At 46.3% G+C, this 22111-nt stretch overlaps 1 protein-coding gene across 8 annotated transcripts in view; it reads left to right on the top strand.

The window, feature by feature from the left end:
• SORCS1 (sortilin related VPS10 domain containing receptor 1) overlaps window positions 1-22111 on the top strand; it is a 664028-nt gene that overhangs the window by 501952 nt on the left and 139965 nt on the right. For all 8 annotated transcript variants that reach the window (XR_008318829.1, XR_008318830.1, XM_053305813.1 and 5 more), the window contains exons 10-12: window positions 11184-11330; window positions 14958-15060; window positions 16035-16111. Coding sequence is in view for 6 of the 8 variants with exons in the window: in XM_053305813.1 (XP_053161788.1) it covers window positions 11184-11330; window positions 14958-15060; window positions 16035-16111 (327 nt within the window). In the remaining 2 variants the exon portion in view is untranslated. The remainder of the gene's footprint in view (window positions 1-11183; window positions 11331-14957; window positions 15061-16034; window positions 16112-22111) is intronic.

The raw sequence follows: 22111 nt of genomic DNA on the forward strand, positions 1-22111 counted from the left end.
GCCCACGTGGCCAACCTAAAACTAACTAACAACTGAGTACAGAACGGAGTAGGCGAAAAAACCCCCAACAAAGGCCAATACGTTGGGAGCAAAAAATTCCTACTCGGCCCCGAAGCGACCAGTCACTGAACCCGCTCTGCATCAGGGAGGGAGGGAGGGAGATCCTAAAAAGAACTGAAGAGTAGAGGCGTGGATCGACCGTGCTGCAGCCGAAACCACGCCCCTTTTTGCAAATTGGCCAATCAGGCCACTTCTAGGGCCTCATGTCCAGGGTGGCTGAGACAAACTCCCTCCCCCCCCGCACAAGGCGAAGGGGAGGGGAATTGTCCCCAGACCCCGGCCCAAGAAGACACAGAGACGTTAAATGGATGAAACGGGCCACGTTTATTAATAAACAAATAGGCATAGGCGGACTGTAAACCAGGTGATTAATCACCAACATAGAACAGTGCGGGCCCCTAGGCGTGAGCTAGGATGCTACCATCCTATTCATCACCTGACATGGGCGACACACCCTGGCTCAGGAAACAAGCGGGTATACCCCACCTGTCTCCTTCAAAGCCAACCGCCCTCCAGAGAAGAGGGGATCTGGACAGCTCAAGGTCTTCACCCACCCCGGACCGCACAGCCCAAAGGTTGATGAAATCCTTAAGCAGGTTTCCTGGCAATCAATTTCTCCCCGTGCCGCACAGGCTACAAAGGAGCGATTGACCATTCCACCTTACAATATCCAAGGGTGCTCACCATACTCTAACCAACCACTTACCCCTTAGCCCGCACTGTTACTGCCACCCAGGGAGGTCAGCCCTTGCTTGGCCTCCCTGCCCCATGCCATCCAACAGTGCAGCAAGCCCATTCCGAATATTGCGTAAATACAAATCGCACCCAGCCTCGGAAAGGTGAACACCATCCGGGCGATATAGCTCGTGGAAGCGAGCTGCTAAATCAGGTTGCCTAATGATGTCCCCCCCAGCCGCCAAAACTAACTTACCTATGGCGGCCGAAACCTTGCGCCGGGCCTTTTCTAACTTAAACCCGTTAAACGCAGCGCGCCAAACCCTGCGCTGAAGCCAATTGATCCAGAGGATACGAACCCCGGGCATCCACCTGCGCAGTACGATCAAATCGGAGGCGGCTTGCTGCACCATGGACAGGCCAGTCCGCCTGCCTGTCATTCTCACCCAAGTGAAGGACAAGAACGGTGGGCACAGGGAATCTAGCTAAGTGATCCTTAATGGCCGGGAGCAGCTGACTCCACAGCATGCCCCGCATGCCCAACCAATACACCAGGGCTCTTCGTCCAAACCCCAGCTGTGAACCCCAGTGGGAGGTGCTGGTACACTTGAAGGCCCAAGAGACCAACGAATGGCCACAGATCAGGACCCGTACAGGAGCCGCTGCCCCACCAGCACCTGCCAAAAAGAAAATTCGATCAATCCAGATAATATAGTCCGCTGTCAGTGCACATAACGCCTGACCGCCACGGACTTCCGCCGGCCAATCCGCCGTACCACGGCCTCTTGTAGGCCCAACCGGGAAGCTGTAGTAGCCGCCCCAATCCTGAAGGAGTGTAATGTGAGCCCTTCAGGCGGCACCCCAGCTGCAACCAATGCCCTTCTTACCACTGCCAGGAACTGGTATTGGGTAAGAGGTGCCTGATCCGCGTGGACAAACAGGCACCCCGCTGAGGCAGGCCCGAGGGCCGCGTAGTGCTGCAAGGCGATCACCGGGCAAATGCCAGGGTCAGAGGCAGCTGCCAAGCGCACCAACTGCCCTTTACCATGTTGATCCGTCTTAGAACGGCGTAGAAAAAGCTGTGCCACCCCGTCACTGAGTGACAAATCAGAAAATTGCAAACAACGGTCCCTCGGGGAGCCCCTGTTCCATGGTAGCAACTCACCTGGACGAAAGGCGCCGAAAAAGGTGACTAAAACAGCCGCCCGAAAAAGAGTTACCTCCCACTGGTTAGCACAGCGGCCTCAAGTTGCTGCAGCACTGCGGCAACCAAATCTATGGTGAAAGGACGTCTAGAGCCGAGGCTGCCCGGGTTCTCCCTGGACCAGCCCTCGAGCATGCGCCGTACCCGAGGATCCGCTGAAAAATCACTAACCCCTTTTACCTGTGCTGTAAAGGCCAGAGCAGCTAAGTAGCCGCCAAGTGTGGACACAGCCCGCCCCGCCCTACGTAACATAATGAGGAACTGTTGCAGCTGGCACACTGGAACAGGCCAAACCTCCTCCAAAGCTTCAGATCCTCAAAACAAGGAAAAGGCTTGAAGCTTAGCCGCATAACTGGCTCTGGTGCTGGGCGCCAGAGACGCCGCTATGGCCTGTTGTGCCTCCAACTGCCAAGCTGCCACAGAAAGGCGGGCATGAGATCCGGTTGCAGTGCCGCCTCGGGAGCTAACTGTCTGAACCTGTGCGACTGAAAACGAGACAGAGCATCAGCTATGTCGTTGCGCACGCCCGGAACATGCCGGGACCGGAACAAGATGTTAGCCCGGAGGCACTGCAACACCAGGGCCCCTACCAGCCCCATAACCCTCCGGGAGCGAGAGGTTTGTGAGTTGATGATCTGCACTACTGCCTGGTTGTCACACCAGAACCGGACCAACGAGTTAGAAGACTCGTCGGCCCAAATGTGCACTGCAACTACGATAGGAAAAAGCTCCAGAAACATAAGATCCCTACCTAACCCTTGTCTCACCCACTCGACGGGCCAGGGGGCCGCACACCAGCGACCCCTAAAATAGACCCCAAAACCCACTCCACCTGCTGCATTGGAATGGACTTGTAGGTCAGCCTCCTCTAACAGTTCATTCCTCCAAAAGGCTACCCCATTGAAACCCAACAGAAAGGATTCCCAAAGGGAGAGGTCAGCTCTAGCGCCCTCAGTAATCCTGACCCCATGATGGGGGGCCCAAAGGCCAGCCATCATATCACACAGCCGCCGCAAAAATGCCCGACTTGGGGCCACCACCCTACATGCAAAATTAAGATGGCCCACTAACACTTGTAAATCCCTCAGGGTAATTTTTTGGGCTCAGCCAGCTGCCCTAACTATGTCCAGAAGGGCCAACAATTTTTCCTGGGGTAACCTTGAACAACCAGCAACTGAGTCAAGTTCAATCCGCAAAAAGGAGAGCCTCGTGATGGGGCCTTCCATTTTGTCCCTTGCCAAAGGGAACCCCAGCTCGTCCGCCAGCTCCATAAAGGAGCGAAGCAAATGCTGGCATTCCTCAGAATAGCCCCGCCCTACAAAAAGAAAATCAACCAGGTAATGCGAGGTGGATATAAGCCCCGCCCTCCGCTGCACTGCCCATTCCAGAAATGTACTGAAAGCCTCAAAAGCTGCGCAAGAAATGGAGCAGCCCATGGGCAGGGCACGGTCAAAATAGAATCGCCCGGCAAAGGCGAAGCCCAGCAGCTCAAAATCACTGGGGTGAACGGGCAGCAAGCGGAAGGCGGACTTGATATCACACTTGGCCATAAGGGCCCCTGGTCCCAGGCCCCTAACCACCCAGACAGCATCATCAAAAGATGCGTATCATACTGAGCACAAACTATCCGGGATGCCATCATTCACTGATGACCCCCGAGGGTGAGATAGATGGTGAATTAACCCAAATTCGCCAGGTACCTTCTTAGGGACCACCCACAGGGGCGAGACCCTCAAACCCGGGAAGGGAGTGCTCTCGAACGGGCCCCAAACCCTACCAGCTGCCCCCTGCTTATTGATTTTCTTGAGAACCGCCTGTTCCTTACCTATGACAGACCTCAAGTTATGAGAGCTACTAAGCCCACAACGGGCCGAAGACGGTATCCTAAAACCTTCCTGGAAACCCCGGTTCAAATAGGCAGCCACAACCCGATCCGGATAGTCCCGGAGCAAAAGCTCCAGTACATCAAGCTTGATGGGGCTGGGGCCCTTTCCCCGCAGGGGGTGGAGGAGGGGCACCCTTCTTGTTCTTGCTGCCCGGCCGGAACTCGGACCCTGAGCTACTGAACTTGGCCCTAGGGCAGGCAGAGCTAGGATGCTTGGCCCCACACATGCCGCATGCGCGTTTGAAGTGGCAGGGGGATCGGGTACACTTACCGTGGGTATTGTACTCCCAGCAGACCAGGTGGGGTTGAACCCACTGCTGGCCAGCCCCGCCTGATGTCGATGGGACCGCTGCCCTAGATAACAGGTGGCCACTGTCTGACCGATCCCCTTCTACGGGGCGGGGCGGGGACATAATAACTAACCACAATTCCTGTAAAGGGGTGTCCCACAGTAGGGAAGGGTCCAAGGCAGCCCTCATGCGAAAACTCTCATCATACCGGATCCAAGAGGAGCCGGCAAAATCGGACACTGCCCTATGGATCATATCCATTTATTTTAAAAGCGCCGGGCCACAGGCAGGCTGCGCCTGAACTATGATGCCCATATAAATGGTAAATCCTGACAACCAGTTATTCCACATCTTCTCAACTGGCTTACGCTTAGTGGCCTCGTGGTCCTTAAAGGATTCCCCTTCTTTATGTTTTACTCCTGGCTCGCGAAAAAGGAGACTAAAAATGTCAATATACTCTCCCTTCAAAATCTTTTCCTTGGTAGCAGGCAGTAAGTGGTCACCAAGCAGCAGCCCCATGCCACCGTATGGGGCATGATAACCGGCGGGGAGAATCCCCATGGGATAGTGACCGATGGTACCAGAAATCGCTGGAACCGGGCTAGGGATCACACCTGCAGGTGGGGCAACCGGAGTACCCGGGGGCACAGCGCCCATCCATACCCGCTCACCCGCCCCTTGCAGGCCAGCCGTAACCCCCGGTATACTAACAGGGGGACCTAAACCCCAAGGATGTGTATAAGGAGGCCAATATGAGTGTACTCCCCAACTCCCGCTCGCTGGCATCGGCCAGGGTACATAGGGCCACTGGCCGATGCCGCTGGGAGGTGTAGGTGCTGCTGGCTCACCCGGGGCCACCGGTACTCGAGGGTCCACAGGCGGAGGTTCAACCGGCGCAGCAGGCAGTGGAAGCGACGGAGCAGGCAGCACAGCAGCCGGGTCCTCAGGCGACGGCAATGGAGCCACGGGAGCAGGCCTTCCAGGAACCAGGTCATCAGGCATGGATGGATCTTGCGGACCTGAGGGAGGAGCCGGGCCGGCTGCCCCCCCCCCCTTTCCAACGCCTCCAACCTACTAGAGAGTGATTTTAAAAGCTGATTCCGGGCAGCCCCCCTGGTCCTGCGAGGCACCTTGGGAGGAGGGACACCACCACCCCGCCAGAAGGACCAGCACCCTTATCAGAAGGAGTGCTGCGAGACTTCTCCAAGGCCTTCATCCTACCAATCAAGCCCCTAATAAGGGCCATTTCTTCATCATCCTCATCCGAGGAAGAAGGGGGGGGGGCTTTGGGCTGCCTAACAGGCTTCCCACCCTTTTTCTCCTTAGCTTTCCTGGGCATCGTGAAAACACCCACAAGCCCTCAACCAATATTAGAAGGAGAAGCCAACCCCCAATTCTTGCTCTACAGAGCAACCCTATAGATGTGGGAGAGGTTTGCACGAAGGGAAAAAACCTTAGCCACCCCCAGGGGATACCAAAGCTCAAGGAAAAAACCCCAGAAGCCAACTCGAAAGCCCAGCAACAACCCCTCACAACAAGGCCCCCAAAAGCAGCCAGAAACCCCTTCCAAAGATCAGGAGAGCCAAGAAAGCTGTAGACAAACTTGCAAAATGCCCCACCCCACGGCCCTCCCGGGCCTGCAACAAACCAAAGGGCCAAAGCCCTGCTGTGATGCAGATGCCGGAACAGGACACTGGAGAAGGCTGCGATCGGGCCCACAGGCCACAGAGCCCCGCTGGTATTCTGCAAAGCCTGGAGACTTGTCTACCTAATGCCCTGCACAGCGGGACCTGAAGGAACCCGCTGGAGAACTGCCACGCCCGCTCCTGGGCAAACCCTCCCCAGGCCTAAGTGGAAGGAGCCCAAGTAAAGAGCTCCTTCCTCATGCAGATCCTAAAAAGAACTGAAGAGTAGAGGCGTGGATCGACCGTGCTGCAGCCGAAACCACGCCCCTTTTTGCAAATTGGCCAATCAGGCCACTTCTAGGGCCTCATGTCCAGGGTGGCTGAGACAAACTCCCTCCCCCCACCGCACAAGGCGAAGGGGAGGGGAATTCTTACTAAAACAACTTGTTCCTCCTTCTGAGGGAAAGATAGAAGATTGCCGTCTCTAGCATTTCCAGACTACTGGAAAGACATAATCAGAGGTGATGCAACAGTGTTTGGATGTATAGTAAATCTATGTGCAGGAAGAAGCAGGAAGATGAATTTGTTATTATATCCCTCTTCTTTTAATCTCTTCACCTTTGTCCAGGACCATGACTATTGCTTGGCCCTTGTCATGGCCTGGTATTAATCATCCCTGTGATTAGAGAGGCTTTACTGCTGTCACCAAGTGGAAGTCTTTATTCCCTGGCTGCCTCCAATAAGCAGCTCATCAGACCTCGGTACCATGGCTGCCTTCGGTAAAGTGGTAAGGCAAATAGGTGTGGGGTGAGAACACACCATAGAGACCACACAAGATCTGAAGTAAAGATATTATTTATTTACACAGTCAGACAGGTGTTATTGACTGGTTTGTTTTATCCAGACATCAAGTCCTTCCCAAGGACCTGGGATGCCTGAATTTTATTGTCAATGTTGTTGCTGTTGTTATAGATATCATCGCAGAATATAGGCTGTTCCCAGTAAAGTTGCTTTTTGTAATTGGCTGATGGTGATTTCTGTGGCCCCTATGGTGTTGAGGTGCTCTTCAAGGTCTTTTGGAACTGCACCCAGGGCGCCAATTACCACTGGGATTATTTGGGTCTTTTTCTGCCACAGCCTTTCAATTTCAATTTGTAGATCTTTGTATTTTGTGATTTTTTCTATTTCTTTTTCTTCTATTCTGCTATCGCCTGGTATTGCTATGTCGATTATTTTAACTTGTTTTTTCTTTCTTCTTGACTACAGTTATATCTGGTGTATTGTGTGGCAGATGTTTGTCTGTAGTCCGAAGTTGTTGTTGTTGTTGTTATTATTATTATTACATTTATATCCCGCTCTTCCTCCAAGGAGCCCAGAGTGGTATACTACATACTTGAGTTTCTCTTTCACAACAACACTGTGAAGTAGGTTGGGCTGAGAGAGAAGTGACTGGCCCAGAGTCACCCAGCTAGTTTCATGCCTGAATGGGAATTTGAACTCTGGTCTCCCCGGTCCTAGTCCAGCACTCTAACCAAGAGTAATCCAATTTTAGTTTTTAAAATATTTCTGTTATTAAAAAACAATGACCATGAGAACAAAAGACAAAACGGGATACGCACATCCGGTGATCCTATTCTGAACGGAAACCTAACAGTCAGTTTCACCAGCAGCTCCCATAATCAGCTCTTCCTTCTCCAGCACTTCTGTCCCATTTTCCTTCTTCCAATAATATCACTGCCTTTTAATCTCCCATAACCCTCCCCCTCCCCTCTCAAATAGCCAATCAGGAGGGTAAGTTTTGTTTGACCTTTTTCCTACTTTGTTTTTGGGCATCCAACAACCCTCAGATGAAACTTCTTGACTCCCCCTACTTTGGTCTTCATCCCAGATATGAGCTTTTAACCTTCGTATAAACAAAAAAAGAAAAATAACCTTTGTACATTCAAGAGAGGAAATAAAATAAACCCTTTCTTTCTGCCATACAACCATTTTACAATACAATACAAAATGGGAGATTTAGCTCAGTCCTCCACACCTGTGGTCACACTTGCCGAGCTATAACACCATTGGGATCCAATATGATGACACTTGAGACAAGAAGCAGAAATGCTCTTCACTTCTACTGTCCCTCCACAGCCTGACAAATGTGACAAGAAAGATATGGTCTTCATTCAGCTTCTATTAATGTTCCTTCTTGAGCTGGTAATTAACAATGTAAGTTGAAACTCAGGTAACTTTTTGTTCTACTGTAGTACTTTTCAGCTGGGTGCCAATTAAACAAAAACAGCTGAGAATAAAAAGGCCCCATGGGTAATGTCACAAATCAGTTCCTGTATTCCTCTGCCAAGGCAGCAGTGCAAGATGCAGGAACCAGAAACACTCTGCTGAAAGATGTCCCTTCCATCCTCCTCCCTCATCCCATCCCATTGTGAAATCAGCAGTTGGCACAATGACAGATTGTGTCTCATGCTGCTGTAGATATTGTGCTATTGATTTTCAGCACACAGAGCAAGTTGAGTTTGTTTGACAAAGCAACGTTGTTTTTCATGTTGCTTTTGCATCCCTTTCAGTTGCAATTAGAGCTGAACAAATTGTCCTTTTCAAACCTGAAAGCCAGCTTTGGATCTCTCCTGAAGGTCTTGAACTTCTTGATTTTTAAATTTTGCATTAATTTGGGTTTTTAATTCTATGGAGCAGTGATGATGTGAGAGAAATGGAATAGAGTGAGTTGTGATTGTGGCCAAAGGCGTATCTAGGGAAAATAGTGCCTAGGGCAAGCACTGGAATTGCACCCCCTGTCCAAACGTCCGACACCCATCTTTCAGATAACTTTACCATAATATCAGCTCAAAAATGCAAGTCAAGCTTGTTAATCTTTTAATATTTCAAAAACTATTTAGCAGTGGATGTAGCCAGACTAAAAAATGCTGGAAAACGACAAATTTCAGTATGCTGGGGCTTATGAAATGCCCAAATACTATGTGGAGGTGTACTTGGAAAACTAAACAGAAGTGCCTGTCTAATTCTCCACTGTACATTGTAGCATCACTATTACATAAGTTTTAAAAATAAATGGAGAATTTGGCTTTTCCCAGATACTCTGAAAATAATTAAAGGAAATGCAAAGTAAACTGTGTCACTGCTTGGAATATATTCTAGTATTTCAGAAAGACAGTTAAAATGAGAGAAAGAGAGTGAAACTCCCAGTGGCCTCAATATTAAGTGTAGCGCGCGTGCAGCCCTGGACATCTAAGGGCACCACAGACCTCTTATTGCTCAATCTCAAGTGGCTAAATGCCACCTGTCCCTCTAAGAAGTTGGACGCCGACCACTCGGGGGCCGCATAACTAGTTACCCACACCTGTCGGTGTAGGATAGACACACAGTGAGCCAGTCAGTGTAGCAACTAAAGATTTCACACTGATTCATCATACTAAAGATTTCACACTGATTCAAAGACAAACTCACCATTAATAGCCATATTATTAAGACTTCACATTTAACTCACTTTTCACAAGAAGCAAAGTAAGAGCGAATGAATACAATCCTAGCTCATAAGCTTCAGCTCAGTATTCACAAGCCCTGATTCTCTGTATATAGTGCCAAACTGAATATGTGTACAGTGACTTATATTATATTAAATTATTATTTTTTTACCTGTAGCCCCTTTGGAGGGCTTCCTAAAGGCTGGGGGTGGGAGTTCTGCATAGATTCCCCCTCCCCCTGCCGGCCTCTTAATTCACCGCCGCAGCCTGTCCTGGGCTGATTTTCGGGCCTGTTTGGGCCTGCAAAGATCGGCGTGGTGGCTATTTTGGAGGCTGCCACACATGTTCAAATCGCCTCTGCAAGTCCTGGCAAGGCCTAGGGACTCGCAGGGACCATTTGACCATGCGCAGTGGCCAGTTTTAAAATAATTTTTTTAATGGCTGCTGAAAACAAAATGGCCACCATGCATGCTCAAATGGCTTCTGTGAGGCCTGGGAGGGCCTAGGGCCTCACAGGATGGCCTAGGGCCTCACAGAGGCGATTTGAGCATGTGTTGTGGCCATTTTGTTTTAGGTGGCCATTAAAAAAAAATTCATTTAAAAAATTTGCACCCCCCCTTCTAGTGGTGCCCGGGGCATGTGCCCTGCCTGCCCTACCTTATATATGCCCCTGATTGTGACTAGTAGATGACTTTAATAGAGACCTGACATGGATGACAAGTGGGTCTTTCAACAGCTATGATAACAAAGGACAGCCTCTAAGTTCAGAGTTTGCTTGCCCCTGAATGTTGATTTCTGGGGTGGGGACATAGCAGGGGAGGCCTTAATAGCCTGCTTTTGGGCTTCCTAGAAGTGTCTAGTTTGCTACTGTGGGAACTAGGATGCTTTGTTTCAGCACCTCCTTAGCAAGGCACTAAAACAATTTGGACAGCTGCATCCGAAACATTTTGGTGGGGGTGGAGAGTGGTAGCTTTAAGAATGATGCACACAGGTTGTTACCTGCTCTTCCACCACCACACCTCTGCTCCAGTTGAAGTGCTGTCCTCAGAAGATCTTGCACAGCTGTGTCACAGCAGTGGCACGCACATGGCCACCATGCATTTGTGGCAGCCATATACATGCTACCGCTGAGATGCAGCTGTGTGCGGCCTTTGGGGAAGGACAGCACCATGACCAGAACAGCGGTGGAGTGGTGGAGGAGCAGGTAAGGACCTGCGTGCCTCATTCTTAAAGTTACTGCTTTCCACCTCACCCCACAGCTGCTCGAAACAATTCGTGTACATCCCAACTTCATTCTCACCCAGCAGGATTGCTCATATTATCAGATCGCCTATCAAACAGAATGCAACATGTGAAGCTAGCAATTAGAGTCTTTTTTTTTTTTTGCTTTTTTAAAATAGATTTTTTAAAATCATTGCTTATTATTTTAAAGCCATCTTCTGAAAATGGCTTTGACAGGTTTGCCTGAAAAGCGGTATATCAGTGCCATACATAACTAACTAAATAACAACTTAAATAAATAAATATGTTATTATGGAAGTGTAGTCTCTAGGGAAACATTGGTAGCCTTACTGAAACATTTGCAGATTCCCTTAACATGTGTGCAGATGTTTGACCAAACAAGATTTTCCAGATTTGCTTTGAACTTTTGTCTACTGCCACTATACGTGACAGTAAATAATCACCACTATTCATTTTTATTGCCATTGAGGAGAGACTGCCTCCTGTAAACTACTTTTCATGACTTTCCCAACAGAATCCCCCTTCAATAACTGGCATGCTCCCCCACTTCCTTTTCCAGCTGTGGTTAATAAGGAAGCCTTTGATGCATTTCTTACCTTAGAGTCTGCTGTATACCCAGGCTATGCACCGTATCCCCAAGCTGGATTTGACAGGTAACAATACTCACACAGTCTGTGTCAAATTGATCTGTTTTTCAGCCATGTCAATTTTTCCTAGGTAGCAGGGATAAAGGGAATGTTCTTGGCTAACAAGAAGATTGACAACCAAGTGAAAACTTTCATCACCTACAATAAAGGCAGAGACTGGCACTTGCTTCAGGCTCCGGACATGGATCTGAGAGGAAACCCAGTTCACTGCCTCCTGGTAAGTGGTAGTATGTGGGAATGGGAAAAAAAACTTGTAACAACCTAGTGACATTGCCCATTAAAAATAAATGTGTCTCTCAGCATAAGTTTTTCACATAGTATATACTATGTGAAAACTTCATTAGGGGAATATCTAGCAGCTCTCATATAAGAATCAAGTTCCTTTCCCCCCAGGATAAATTGTATATGTTGTTGAACCTTTTTCCTGATAAATCAGTTTTTGTCTTTAGCAATAGGTTGGCTTAGGCACCATTATAAGTCAGAACACTAGGTGGGGAGAGTGAGCTATTTGTAGAGGCAAATGCAGGAAATTTACTAATTGACTATGTTGAAATCTTGACGGTTTCACTCTAGAATTTGGTCCAAATGGTGTTGCCACGATGAATTATCCCAGTTAGGCAAATTGTTGGACTCCCCCATAACACATTGGTCTCTCCCATAACCCCCATCATTTGGGTTTCTTTAGTCAGAGTTTGTAAGCTCTCTGTTTAAAATTAAAGTAAATAATGAAAGTCCCTGAAAGTTCACAGAAGGCTGTATATCATTTCCCCCTTCCGGACACATAATGACCTCCTACAGGCATGAACACACTTCTGCCACTTCTGTTACTTACACACACACACACACACACACACACACACACACACACACACACAACTTGTGTCAGTCATCTTATCTTCTCCAGCCTCCTGGCTCTGTCCTATCAAATCTATCTGAAAATAGGCACTGACAAAATCCTTGTTGAATCTATGAAGGCTTCAGATAGCCTTTCCCCAAACCCTAGGAAGGAAAGGGAGGTGCACTTGTATGCTCTCAGTCTAAGGTTTTTGTTGGGTTTTGTTGGTTTACTTGCTTGTTTTTTAGAGTGTGGGAAATCTGACCCATGAAAACTAATGTCTCTGGAGAGTCTAGGCTTCCTTCATTGCCTTTGCTCCCCACTAGCAAATTTAACATCTAACAAACTTGTAATGTCATAGGTTTGCCTCCCATTTCCCACATGGAAGGAGACCATCCAAGGATCAGGGGCAAGACAGTAGGGAGAGGAGTTCACTGGTGGCTGAATGGCCATTTATGGGTAATTCAGTTATCGTCTGTTAAATTATTTTAGGCTTTGGAGCATGTGTGTCTGCAGGAATTTTTCTGGGACTGAGGTGGCAATAGACAATAAAGCACATAAACAGAAACTTAATCAAGCCATGAATTTTGTGCAGGGGGACTACCCCCATCAGATGCCTATGCTGTAGAACCTAGTGGTTCCCAATACTATTTTTCTGTGAATCTACACAAAATTCAACAACATGGCAAATGTTTTTTAAGCCTTGGGAAATGCCCTTACATTGCATCTGCACCCTGAGCAGACTTTAATATAATATAATATATTTAGTGCACTGAGAGGTTAGAAAGATATTGTAAATTGTAGTAGAAACAATGCAGGTTCAGCAAAGGTGGCACAAACAGTCCTATAGACCTCAGAGAGAAGGGAGAATGAAGTGTGCCACTAAAAGTTCATCGGTTTGTGCTGTACCAGCTAATTAAGGGAGACAAAGTGGAACATTTCATGAACTTTTGTTCCATCTCTAGCGAACTGGCTGTGTTCTGGGAAGATCAAATACAAAGGCAATCTCTGACAACACAATCTGAAAGTATTAATATGGAGAATGTGTGTGTGTGTGAGAGAGAGAGAGAGAGAGAGAGCGCACTTCAAGTGGATTGTAAATTACTTCCATTAGTCAGTGGTTTTAAAATGACTTATGAGTTCAGTTTTTAGAGAATGTGTTCCCAAGCTAGCCCTTCAGAACGGATAACACTGTAGAAGCACACAAGATCCTTTCCCCACTTTGCAAGTGAGCTGCAGCCCAGTTGTGTTTGCTTCACATCATCCCCATTTGGGTCGCTTCAGAGTGTGACCCTTCCGCGGCTGTCACTTGCAGTTAGTGTTTGGTATATTGCTCTGGTGACATCCCTGCATATTCCATTCTCTCCTTTTTCACGTCAGCGAGAGTTCACGTCCCACCTCCAAGGCACTGACATACCAGTCACCTTTGGCAGCATGCTCCCTTTCAGGCTGATAGCCTCTCCCAAGAGGTGCAACTGTTGGAGAACAGTTTTGCTTCCAGGTATTGGTCAGGTGCATGGCGGATCTGATACAGAGCTTATTGGCATTTAACTATAATCTGCTTTCCAGCAGTTTTGCAGGTATTTATTAGTTGAGCAAATAGCAGGTTGATAAGTATGCTCGGTAGGCATTTTCTATGTGAAGCTGCTGGGATTGGTTATATCTTGGAAGGATTATGCTTTTGGAGAGTGTTATAACCCATGGACCTAGGAGTGAGAAGAAGATGTCCTTGTTTCATTATTTGCACCCTCCTCTCCCTCTCGCCTCCAGTATCTGCACAAGCAGATGTTAGAGATCATATTCAGTTTGTGTGCTCTTGTATGATGGCAGAAATATCAGAATTGCCAGGTCTTTTTTTAAAGTCAGCATGCCTGCAAAAAGGGAAGGCATGCCTATGATTGAAGAATCATCTCAATGAATCTTAAATTATTATAAGCTTGTTTTATGAGGTCTCTCCTTTAAGTTTAAGTTTAACATCTCTTTTGTTGGAGACATATCTCTTAAACATTAGTATCCAGCACTAGGCAAATCAAAGCGATTTTGACTTGATTGTATGATCACAAACCATTGATTTAGCTCCTCACAGTCTGTCCCCCCACACTCTATACCAAACAGCTGATTGGAATGATTACTGCTTTTCCCAGCTGCTTCACATACCACTGTTGGATTAACGCTCCAGCTCTGTACTCAGTTGTGCTTATGCTCCATTGACTTTAATTGGACTTGAGCAGGAGAGGATCCTGATGGATCATATCCATTGTTAAGAAGATAAGGCTGGGTCATATCAGACTGTTTCCAGTAGCTGCAGCCAAATGTACCAGGGAAGAGTCCAAGCAGAGCATAATAAACATATTGTGTCAGACTATTGATCCTCTAAATTAAAGTGTGCCGTCGAGTCGGTGTCGACTCCTAGCAACCACAGAGCCCTGTGGTTGTCTTTGATAGAATACAGGAGGGGCTTACCATTGCCATCTCCTGTGCAGTATGAGATGATGCTTTTCAGCATCTTGCTATATTGCTGCTGCCTGATATAGGTACCAGCGGGGATTCGAACCGGCAACCTCTGGCTTGCTAATCAAGTCATTTCCCCACTGCGCCATTAGGTGGCTTATATTTACACTGACAGCAGCTCCCCAAAGTTCAGGCAGGGGTTTTTCCCAGCCCTGCTTGGGAAAGACTCCTGGGTTTGAACCTGGGACCTTCTGCATGCAAAGCATGTGCTCTACCAGTGAGCTATAGATGCATCCTTTAGTGGTAAAAGTCATTCCTCTTGTTTCTCCTAGGATATGGACAACTGGAGGTATACTGCTTCTGAATATGGACAATCTGTTGCCAGCCAGCTTACTTAGTTGTTATTGGTAGACCTGTCTCTTGTGAATTATTTTATGCTTGCATAATAACATCCTTTGGCAATGCATCCTGGAGGTTAATTAAGTGTATTTGAGGAGAGTCTTCTTTTTGTCTACTTCGTGTTCTTTATTGATGTGCTGCTTCTTTTCATCTTTCAAGCCCTATTGCTCCCTGCATCTCCACTTGAAGGTTTCAGAGAATCCATACACTTCAGGCAACATTGCCAGTCGGGATACGGCTCCAGGCATCATTGTGGCCTCTGGTAGGAAACGTTCCCATGCGGTATACAAAAATCTGCAATTACTTGTCATTTTTAAAATTTTAAAATGGAGCATGAGACTAGAAATCTTGTCCCTCTGGTTAAGGGATGGTGCAGAGTAGTGGCTAAGAGGCTAAGCTGCCAATCGGGCAGTTGCTGGTTTCAGTTTGGTCTCTGCCATGAACTCACTAGGGACGTTTCCAGACGGCAGTAATACGTGAGGGCTTTCAGAGCATCTAGACACTGCCACAGATTCTGGTTTTCTTTTCATCTTGGATCTGATGGGAAGGTCACACATGCAGCTGCCTCCTTACATCATTTCTGCTGCGCCACCAGCTGGCCAACTCTTGCTTTCTGTGATGTTTGCCCAGAAAGTAGTTTGAAAAGTGGTGGGTTCATGGAAAGCAAGAGCTGGCCAGTAGGTGGTGCATAGGAAATCACACAAGCCCTCTGGATGTGTGACCTCCCCATCAGATCCCAAACGAAAAGGCAAGGAGAATCTCCTGGATTGTCTGGATGATCTGTAAGGTCTCACTTTATACTTATTTGCAAGCTCTTTTCAGAGCGCTTTTTACATCTGTCTGGAAAAGCCTTAGGTGGCTTTAAGCAAGCCACTCTCTATCAGCCTCTGCTTTCCCTATCTGCAACATGGACATAACAATACTGATTTACAGGATTGTTGTTGTAAAGACTACAACACAATAATGTATGTAAATAACTTTAACATTTGAAAACGCTGTATGCATGCTTAGCATTATGATGAAGATAAAAGATCAAATTGGGCAATATGTCCCTCCGCCCCACCCGCTAACAACCCCAGCCCCACAAAACTTATACCTGAATGACTGAACTTTTATACCAAATGACTGAACCTTTAAGATCAATAAAAGTAATAAGGCATTCCTGCCTTTTGATTCAACTCTATTTTTTCTCCCTATGTTAAAATGACATTTTATTTAGTGCTGATTTCCTTACAGGTAACATTGGAACAGAGTTGTCAGACAACGATATCAGCATGTTTGTTTCATCTGATGCTGGCAACACTTGGAGACAAGTGAGTAGCCAACAGTGGAATGTTATGTGGCCAACAGTGGGGCAAGAAATGTGAACTGCTTTCCAAAAAGTAGTTTGTTTCTCTTTGGATGGCAAAAGGGGTATACTTTCCCAGTTAAAAAAATAGGAGTACACACTTCATCATTTCTTGTTAAATAGTATGAATAGTAAGTATGTTTTTGTATGATTAGCAGAATTGGACACAACTCCCAGTGAAAGTCAATCAGAGTCCAGTTCCATCTTGAAAATCCTTTCAAGTTTAGGATTCTAGTTCTTAATCTGATACCAGATTGCTCATTCTGTTTTGTAGCTGTGCATGATTAATCACTTGATTTGATTAACTATCCAGCTCAGGTGCTTTTCATTAAAGCTGCTATTTTTGCTATCTTGGCTGTCCTCAGTTCTACAGTTCTTCTCAGACTTTCACATTACTCTGTGGTTGAGTTTCTCTCCTTCAGGCCATGCTATCTGTTATGCAATCCTGTCACACAATTCTGGTGGTGCAGCCTGCAACCAATATTAACAAATAGCAGAATTCAGATTATATATAGAAGTAACAATGATTCTGAATTTTGTTTCAAACATTCTGGCAGCCTGGCTGAAATCCTCAGGCCCAGGTCATATGTAACGCAGAACTGTGGGTCCAGTGGACTCGCAGTTCCTCACTCCACCCCACTCCATCCGCTCTCCAGACGTAACACTCCGGAGTTGAGATAGCAGCGTGGCAGGGGAGCTGGTTGTGTGGGCTTTCTTCTTTCCTGAAGGACAGCCCATGCAGCCAATAGTGGCCAGAATGAGGGAGGAGCTTCTTCCCTCAACTCCAGTTTGCAATGAAGGCAAACTGTGCTCCCATGTTCAGACGTAACTCTGGCACAACTGAAATACAGTTTATGGTGGTGAAACTTACTACAAACTGAATGTGACAAATGGAGTCAGGAGGGGAAAACTGCAGGTCCATTTTTTTGTTTAACCACAATTGCCAAGGTTCGTAGATTCAGGTTTGGAAACCAGAGGTGAAGGGACCTGCGGTTTCCTGTTACGGAGCCATAGTCTTGGTGAACTCATTGTGCATGTTCATCCCATAAATGTTTCATACAGTCACATTTATTTTGTAACACTTGCTCAGGATTCACTTGATACCTGTATTCTTGTGATGCTTTCTTTAACAGCCTTTAATGCTAAACCATCTCATTTATGACAACTGCATTCTTATGGTATTTTCTGGGGGGTGGGGCTCAGAAGAACAAAAAAATGTGCTTTAAAAAAAGAAATGAAAACAGAGAGTCACAAGAAGCAGCAAATACGCCAATTAGCAAATTCAGTGCTTGCTAGTATGGAACTGTGGAACACACTCAAAAAAACTATTGAGTTGAAGACATTACTACACTACTTCCTCTATAGATCAACCCACACAATCCAGGCTGGTAGGCTACGCAAGAGTTCCAGCAGGGAAACCCACCCAATTTAATTGCTTATAATTGTTTTAATTGTTGGCTGTTTTAAATTTTCATAATTTTATGTAAACTGCCTGGAGATGTTTCATATCAAGAGGTATGTATGTATTGATCTAATAAATGAATACATACATATTCCTGATATCTCGGCGAGTGAGAGAACCAAGTCAGATGTTACAAGGAAGGGTAGAAAATAACCAGATTTGTCAATCTGATTTGTGGGGGTGAGTGGGGAATCCTTTCTTATAACTGAATATCATGACTGATCTCACATTGAACTTGAGCAAAGCCATAAAGTCATTTTAAGGACACTTTATTGGGAGCACTGCTATATCAGTCCATAACCTGACTTTGTGGTTGTCCCTGACGCCCCCAAAGCAAATGTGTATGAGAAAATCCAAGATTAGAAATTGTGCTGTGCTACACCATGTAGATCAAGACATGTCTACAATGTGGGAACTTTACAACAAGGGCTAACCTGGATTCTGACAGGGGAACAATTGTTTTGGGGAGAATCCTCTAATACAAAATATACAACATTTATTGAATAACAATCATAATACACAATCTCATTTGGGAAATCAATAAAACTAGCTGACTGGGCGCAGAGCATCTGTGCCCATAGTTGTCCCTGACTCTTCCCCCCCCCCTCCAGCCCCATTTCACTCTCCCTCCAGCCCAGTTTTTTCCCACCCACCCCCAGTTCTTTCCCACCCCCACCATCCCAGTTTCTTTCCCCTCGGTGGCCAGGATTCTCTTCCCCGCCCACCGCCACTTCTCCCCACCACTTCCAGAAATCCTCAGTCAGTCATTCGCCACTCTCTGGTGTTAGTCCGGGTGCGGCAGGTGGCCAACCGCCTCCTGTCACGTGCATGGCTCCACTGCCCAGCCAAACTCCTTGCAGCCCGTGTCTGTGTGTTCCGCCACTCTCGCAAGATTTCTGCTATGCATTAGGACCAGCACATCTTGGAGAAATAAATATATAAATAGATATCTAATTGTAGCCCTAGCAAACTAAATCATAAATGTGGGGAATTTGAGAGACTAAACTCGCTTGCATAAACATCAACACAAGAAGCAATGCATTCAGTAATAACCATTGAAATGAATATGGGTAACCATAGAGCTTTAGGAAGCACAATTCCTAGCAAGTCTCCTTATTGTTACAAGATGCTAGTGTTGCAACACTATGTGGGGATCGTTTCTGAGACCGGTGCGGAGTTAATTGACAAGAAACAAAGTAAATTAGGATAACCAAATAGTTGGAAAGGAGGGGATGAGCAAAGTGCATTAATGCAATGCAGCTGCTCTTGGAGGTAGGCCAGGTGACTTAAATCGGTGGCAGCTGCATGCTGGTTAAAAAGCAAGAGGTGAGGCTTGGTTTTGAGAGAAGTCAAACATACATACATACATACATTTATTTATTTATTTATGTATTTATTTATTTATTTATTTATTTCTACATTTCTATCCCTGATGAGGGGATACCTGAGAGGGCAATTCTCCCAGGCTCATTATAATTTAGGTTGTTAGTAGAGGACATTAGGATGGGGATTTTTAGAGAAGTTAGTTAATATTTGAGTGTAGTTGGATAAGCCTATTCATGAATATGGATCTATTCCATATGTCAACAAGGGCAAGACCATGCATTGGTTTTTGCTCGGCGGAGACAGTGACTGATATGTCTAGATGTCTCCTCCACTGACCACCAGTGCTTGTGGTCAGAAACACACATTTAATGAGTCCCTGGGGGCTACATCTTTACTAGTAAAAGAAGAAAAATAGAAGAAGGGGAACAGAATTCCTATTCTAAAGCAAGCACTTGGGGGAAGGGGCTATATCTACTTGTCGTATCTAGGGAAAATAGCGCCTAGGGCAAGCACTGAAATAGCGCCCCCTGTCCAAATATCTGACACCCAACTTTGATATAACTTTACCATAATATCAGCTCAAAAATACAAGTCAAGCTCATTAATCTTTTAATATTTCAAAAACTATTTAGCAGTGGACGTAGCCAGACCAAAAAATGCTGGAAAACGACAAATTTCAGTATGCTGGGGCTTATGAAATACCCAAATACTATGTGGAGGTGTACTTGGAAAACTAAACAGACGTGCCTGTCTGATTCTCTACTATGCATTGTAGCATCACTATTACATAAGTTTTAAAAATAAATGGAGAATTTGACTTTTCCCAGATACTCTGAAAATAATTAAAGGAAATGCAGAGTAAACTGTGTCACTACTTGGAATATATTCTAGTATTTCAGAAAGACAGTTAAAATGAGAGAAAGAAAGCAAGTAACTCCCAGTGGGCCGGGCCTTAATACTAAGAATTTCACACTGATTCAAAGACAAATTCACCATTAATAGCCATATTATTAAGACATCACATTTCACTCACTTATCACAAGAAGCAAAGTAAGAGCAAATGAATACAATCCTAGCTCATAAGCTTCAGCTCAGTATTCACAAGCCCTGATTCTCTGTACATAGTGCCAAACTGAATATGTGTACAGTGACTTATATATTTATATATATATATAATTACCTGTAGCCCCTTTGGGGGGCTTCCTAAAGGCCATGTGGGGTGGTCTGCAAAGGGTTATCCCTCCCCCTGCTGGCCTCTAGGGCCTCACAGGGACCATTTGAGCATGTGCGGTGGCCATTTTTTAAAAAATATTTTTTAAAAATAATGGCTGCTGAAAACAATATGGCCACCGCACATGCTCAAATGGCTTCTGCGAGGCCTGACATGGCCTAGGGCCTCACAGAGGCCATTTGAGCATGCACAGTGGTCATTTTGTTTTTGGTGGCCATTTTTAAAAAATGATTTAAAAAATGGCGCACCCCCTTCAAGTGGCACCCGGGGCACGTGCCCTGCCTGCCCCACACTAGATATGCCCCTGCTTTCAGCTTTGCTTTGGGCTGGAATGATGAGTTTGGAGATCTGTGTGGTGAAGAGAACTCTGGGCAGTTACGTTCAGCAGCTTGCAAGGAATTGTGAGGCCCCAAAATAGTGATTTCAGCTCAGAGATTCTCAGGCTTGGGAATCTCTAGGATTCATCCACAGAGTGTGCACCCCATCTGGGTTTTTAGTGGGATGGATGGTCCAGATAATGACAATCAGTGCAGCCTCACTGCCCAAGGGACATGGAGATGAATCTGAAGGGAAGTTGGCAAGAGTGGCAAAGCTAACCAAAAGCTGAACCACAGATGCTGAACAATAGCCACTCTCTGAATGCTGAACAGAATGGAACATTAACGCTGAACAAGAGTACTAGTTTTTGAGAAGGGTTTATAACCTAAGACTAAGTGGTTGTTCTCACAACTTGGCGGGTGGGTAGCAGGGAAGGCTGCAGAAGCCTACCTTCCCTACAGATGACTTCTGAGGACTGTCTGGGCACGTGGATCATGTGCCCCGATGGTCTGCCACTGTCCCACAGGGTGTGGAGGTGCAGGGACCAGGACATTGTGGGGATCCCCCCCCCCCAGTGATGGACAGGCACCCATCAGTCTTTCATCACTGGCTAAAAGCAGCCAGCGCTGACAGACAATCAGCTCAACAGGATTAAGGGAGGGCTTGCTCCCTTGACCTCATTTAGGAGGTGGGCTTCCTAAGGGGGTTTCCCACTAAGGCATCACCAAAGGCCAGTCAGCTCCCAATAGTTCCCATGGGCAGCCAAGTCTGGGCTTAGCTGCCCTAGCCCAGTCTTGGCTGCTCATGAGAACAGCCTCTATGTGTCTTTGACAGAAGGGCTGAGCACTTTCCACCTTTCAAAATGAGAATTCTTATCTGTATATTGATGAAGGACAGCGAGGAAGTCTTGTGACTAAGCTTATTACTTTGGGAAATTCAGATAGGCTTAATCACCTAAGTGTAGTGTGAAGTTCATCCTTCGAGATTGATCTATTCATGAGGTTTTAGTCCTCAAGACTTAAACAGTAGTAGGGAAAATGGTTTTGTGCTTGAACAGGGAGATTACTGTGCCTGCCAAGGGATTTCTTTATTAGTGATTGCCTTTAATTTCCTGGGAAAGGCTTCTTAGGATATTCATACCAGACTTGTTTTCAATTGTTCTAGGGTCTTCCCAAGTCACTGATTTCTGCTCAGCCCTCTTGGTATTGGTATCCAGTGTGGGAGCAGGGCACTGATGCCAAATTAGCATGTTTTTTCCTGTTTGGTCACTGGTAATGCCAGTCTGGTCCTGAGAAAGTCCTGGGGCTGAAAAGGGAGTTTACTCCTAACAGATGGGATTCTTGTTGACTCCAGCACTGAGGCATCAGTATAGAAAGAAGAATACATATATAAATGATATGAATGGTATAACTGGAGATGAATAATACCTTATTACCAGAAAGGGAATATTGGTTCAAGAACGACATCATACTATCTTAGAAACGTTTTGTGTAAGTCATGATTGTGTTCTCTGTAATGACTCTGAATGCTTGCTGTTACACTACTACTGAAGCTTTTTTGTACCACTGACATTGATGCGCTTCACATGAGCAGTGTGAAGAACTGAAAGAAGGTCTGCGGGGAGAGCA

Source organism: Hemicordylus capensis, chromosome 3 (genome assembly GCF_027244095.1).
Source record: "Hemicordylus capensis ecotype Gifberg chromosome 3, rHemCap1.1.pri, whole genome shotgun sequence".
In the NCBI taxonomy this organism is placed as follows: domain Eukaryota; kingdom Metazoa; phylum Chordata; class Lepidosauria; order Squamata; family Cordylidae; genus Hemicordylus; species Hemicordylus capensis.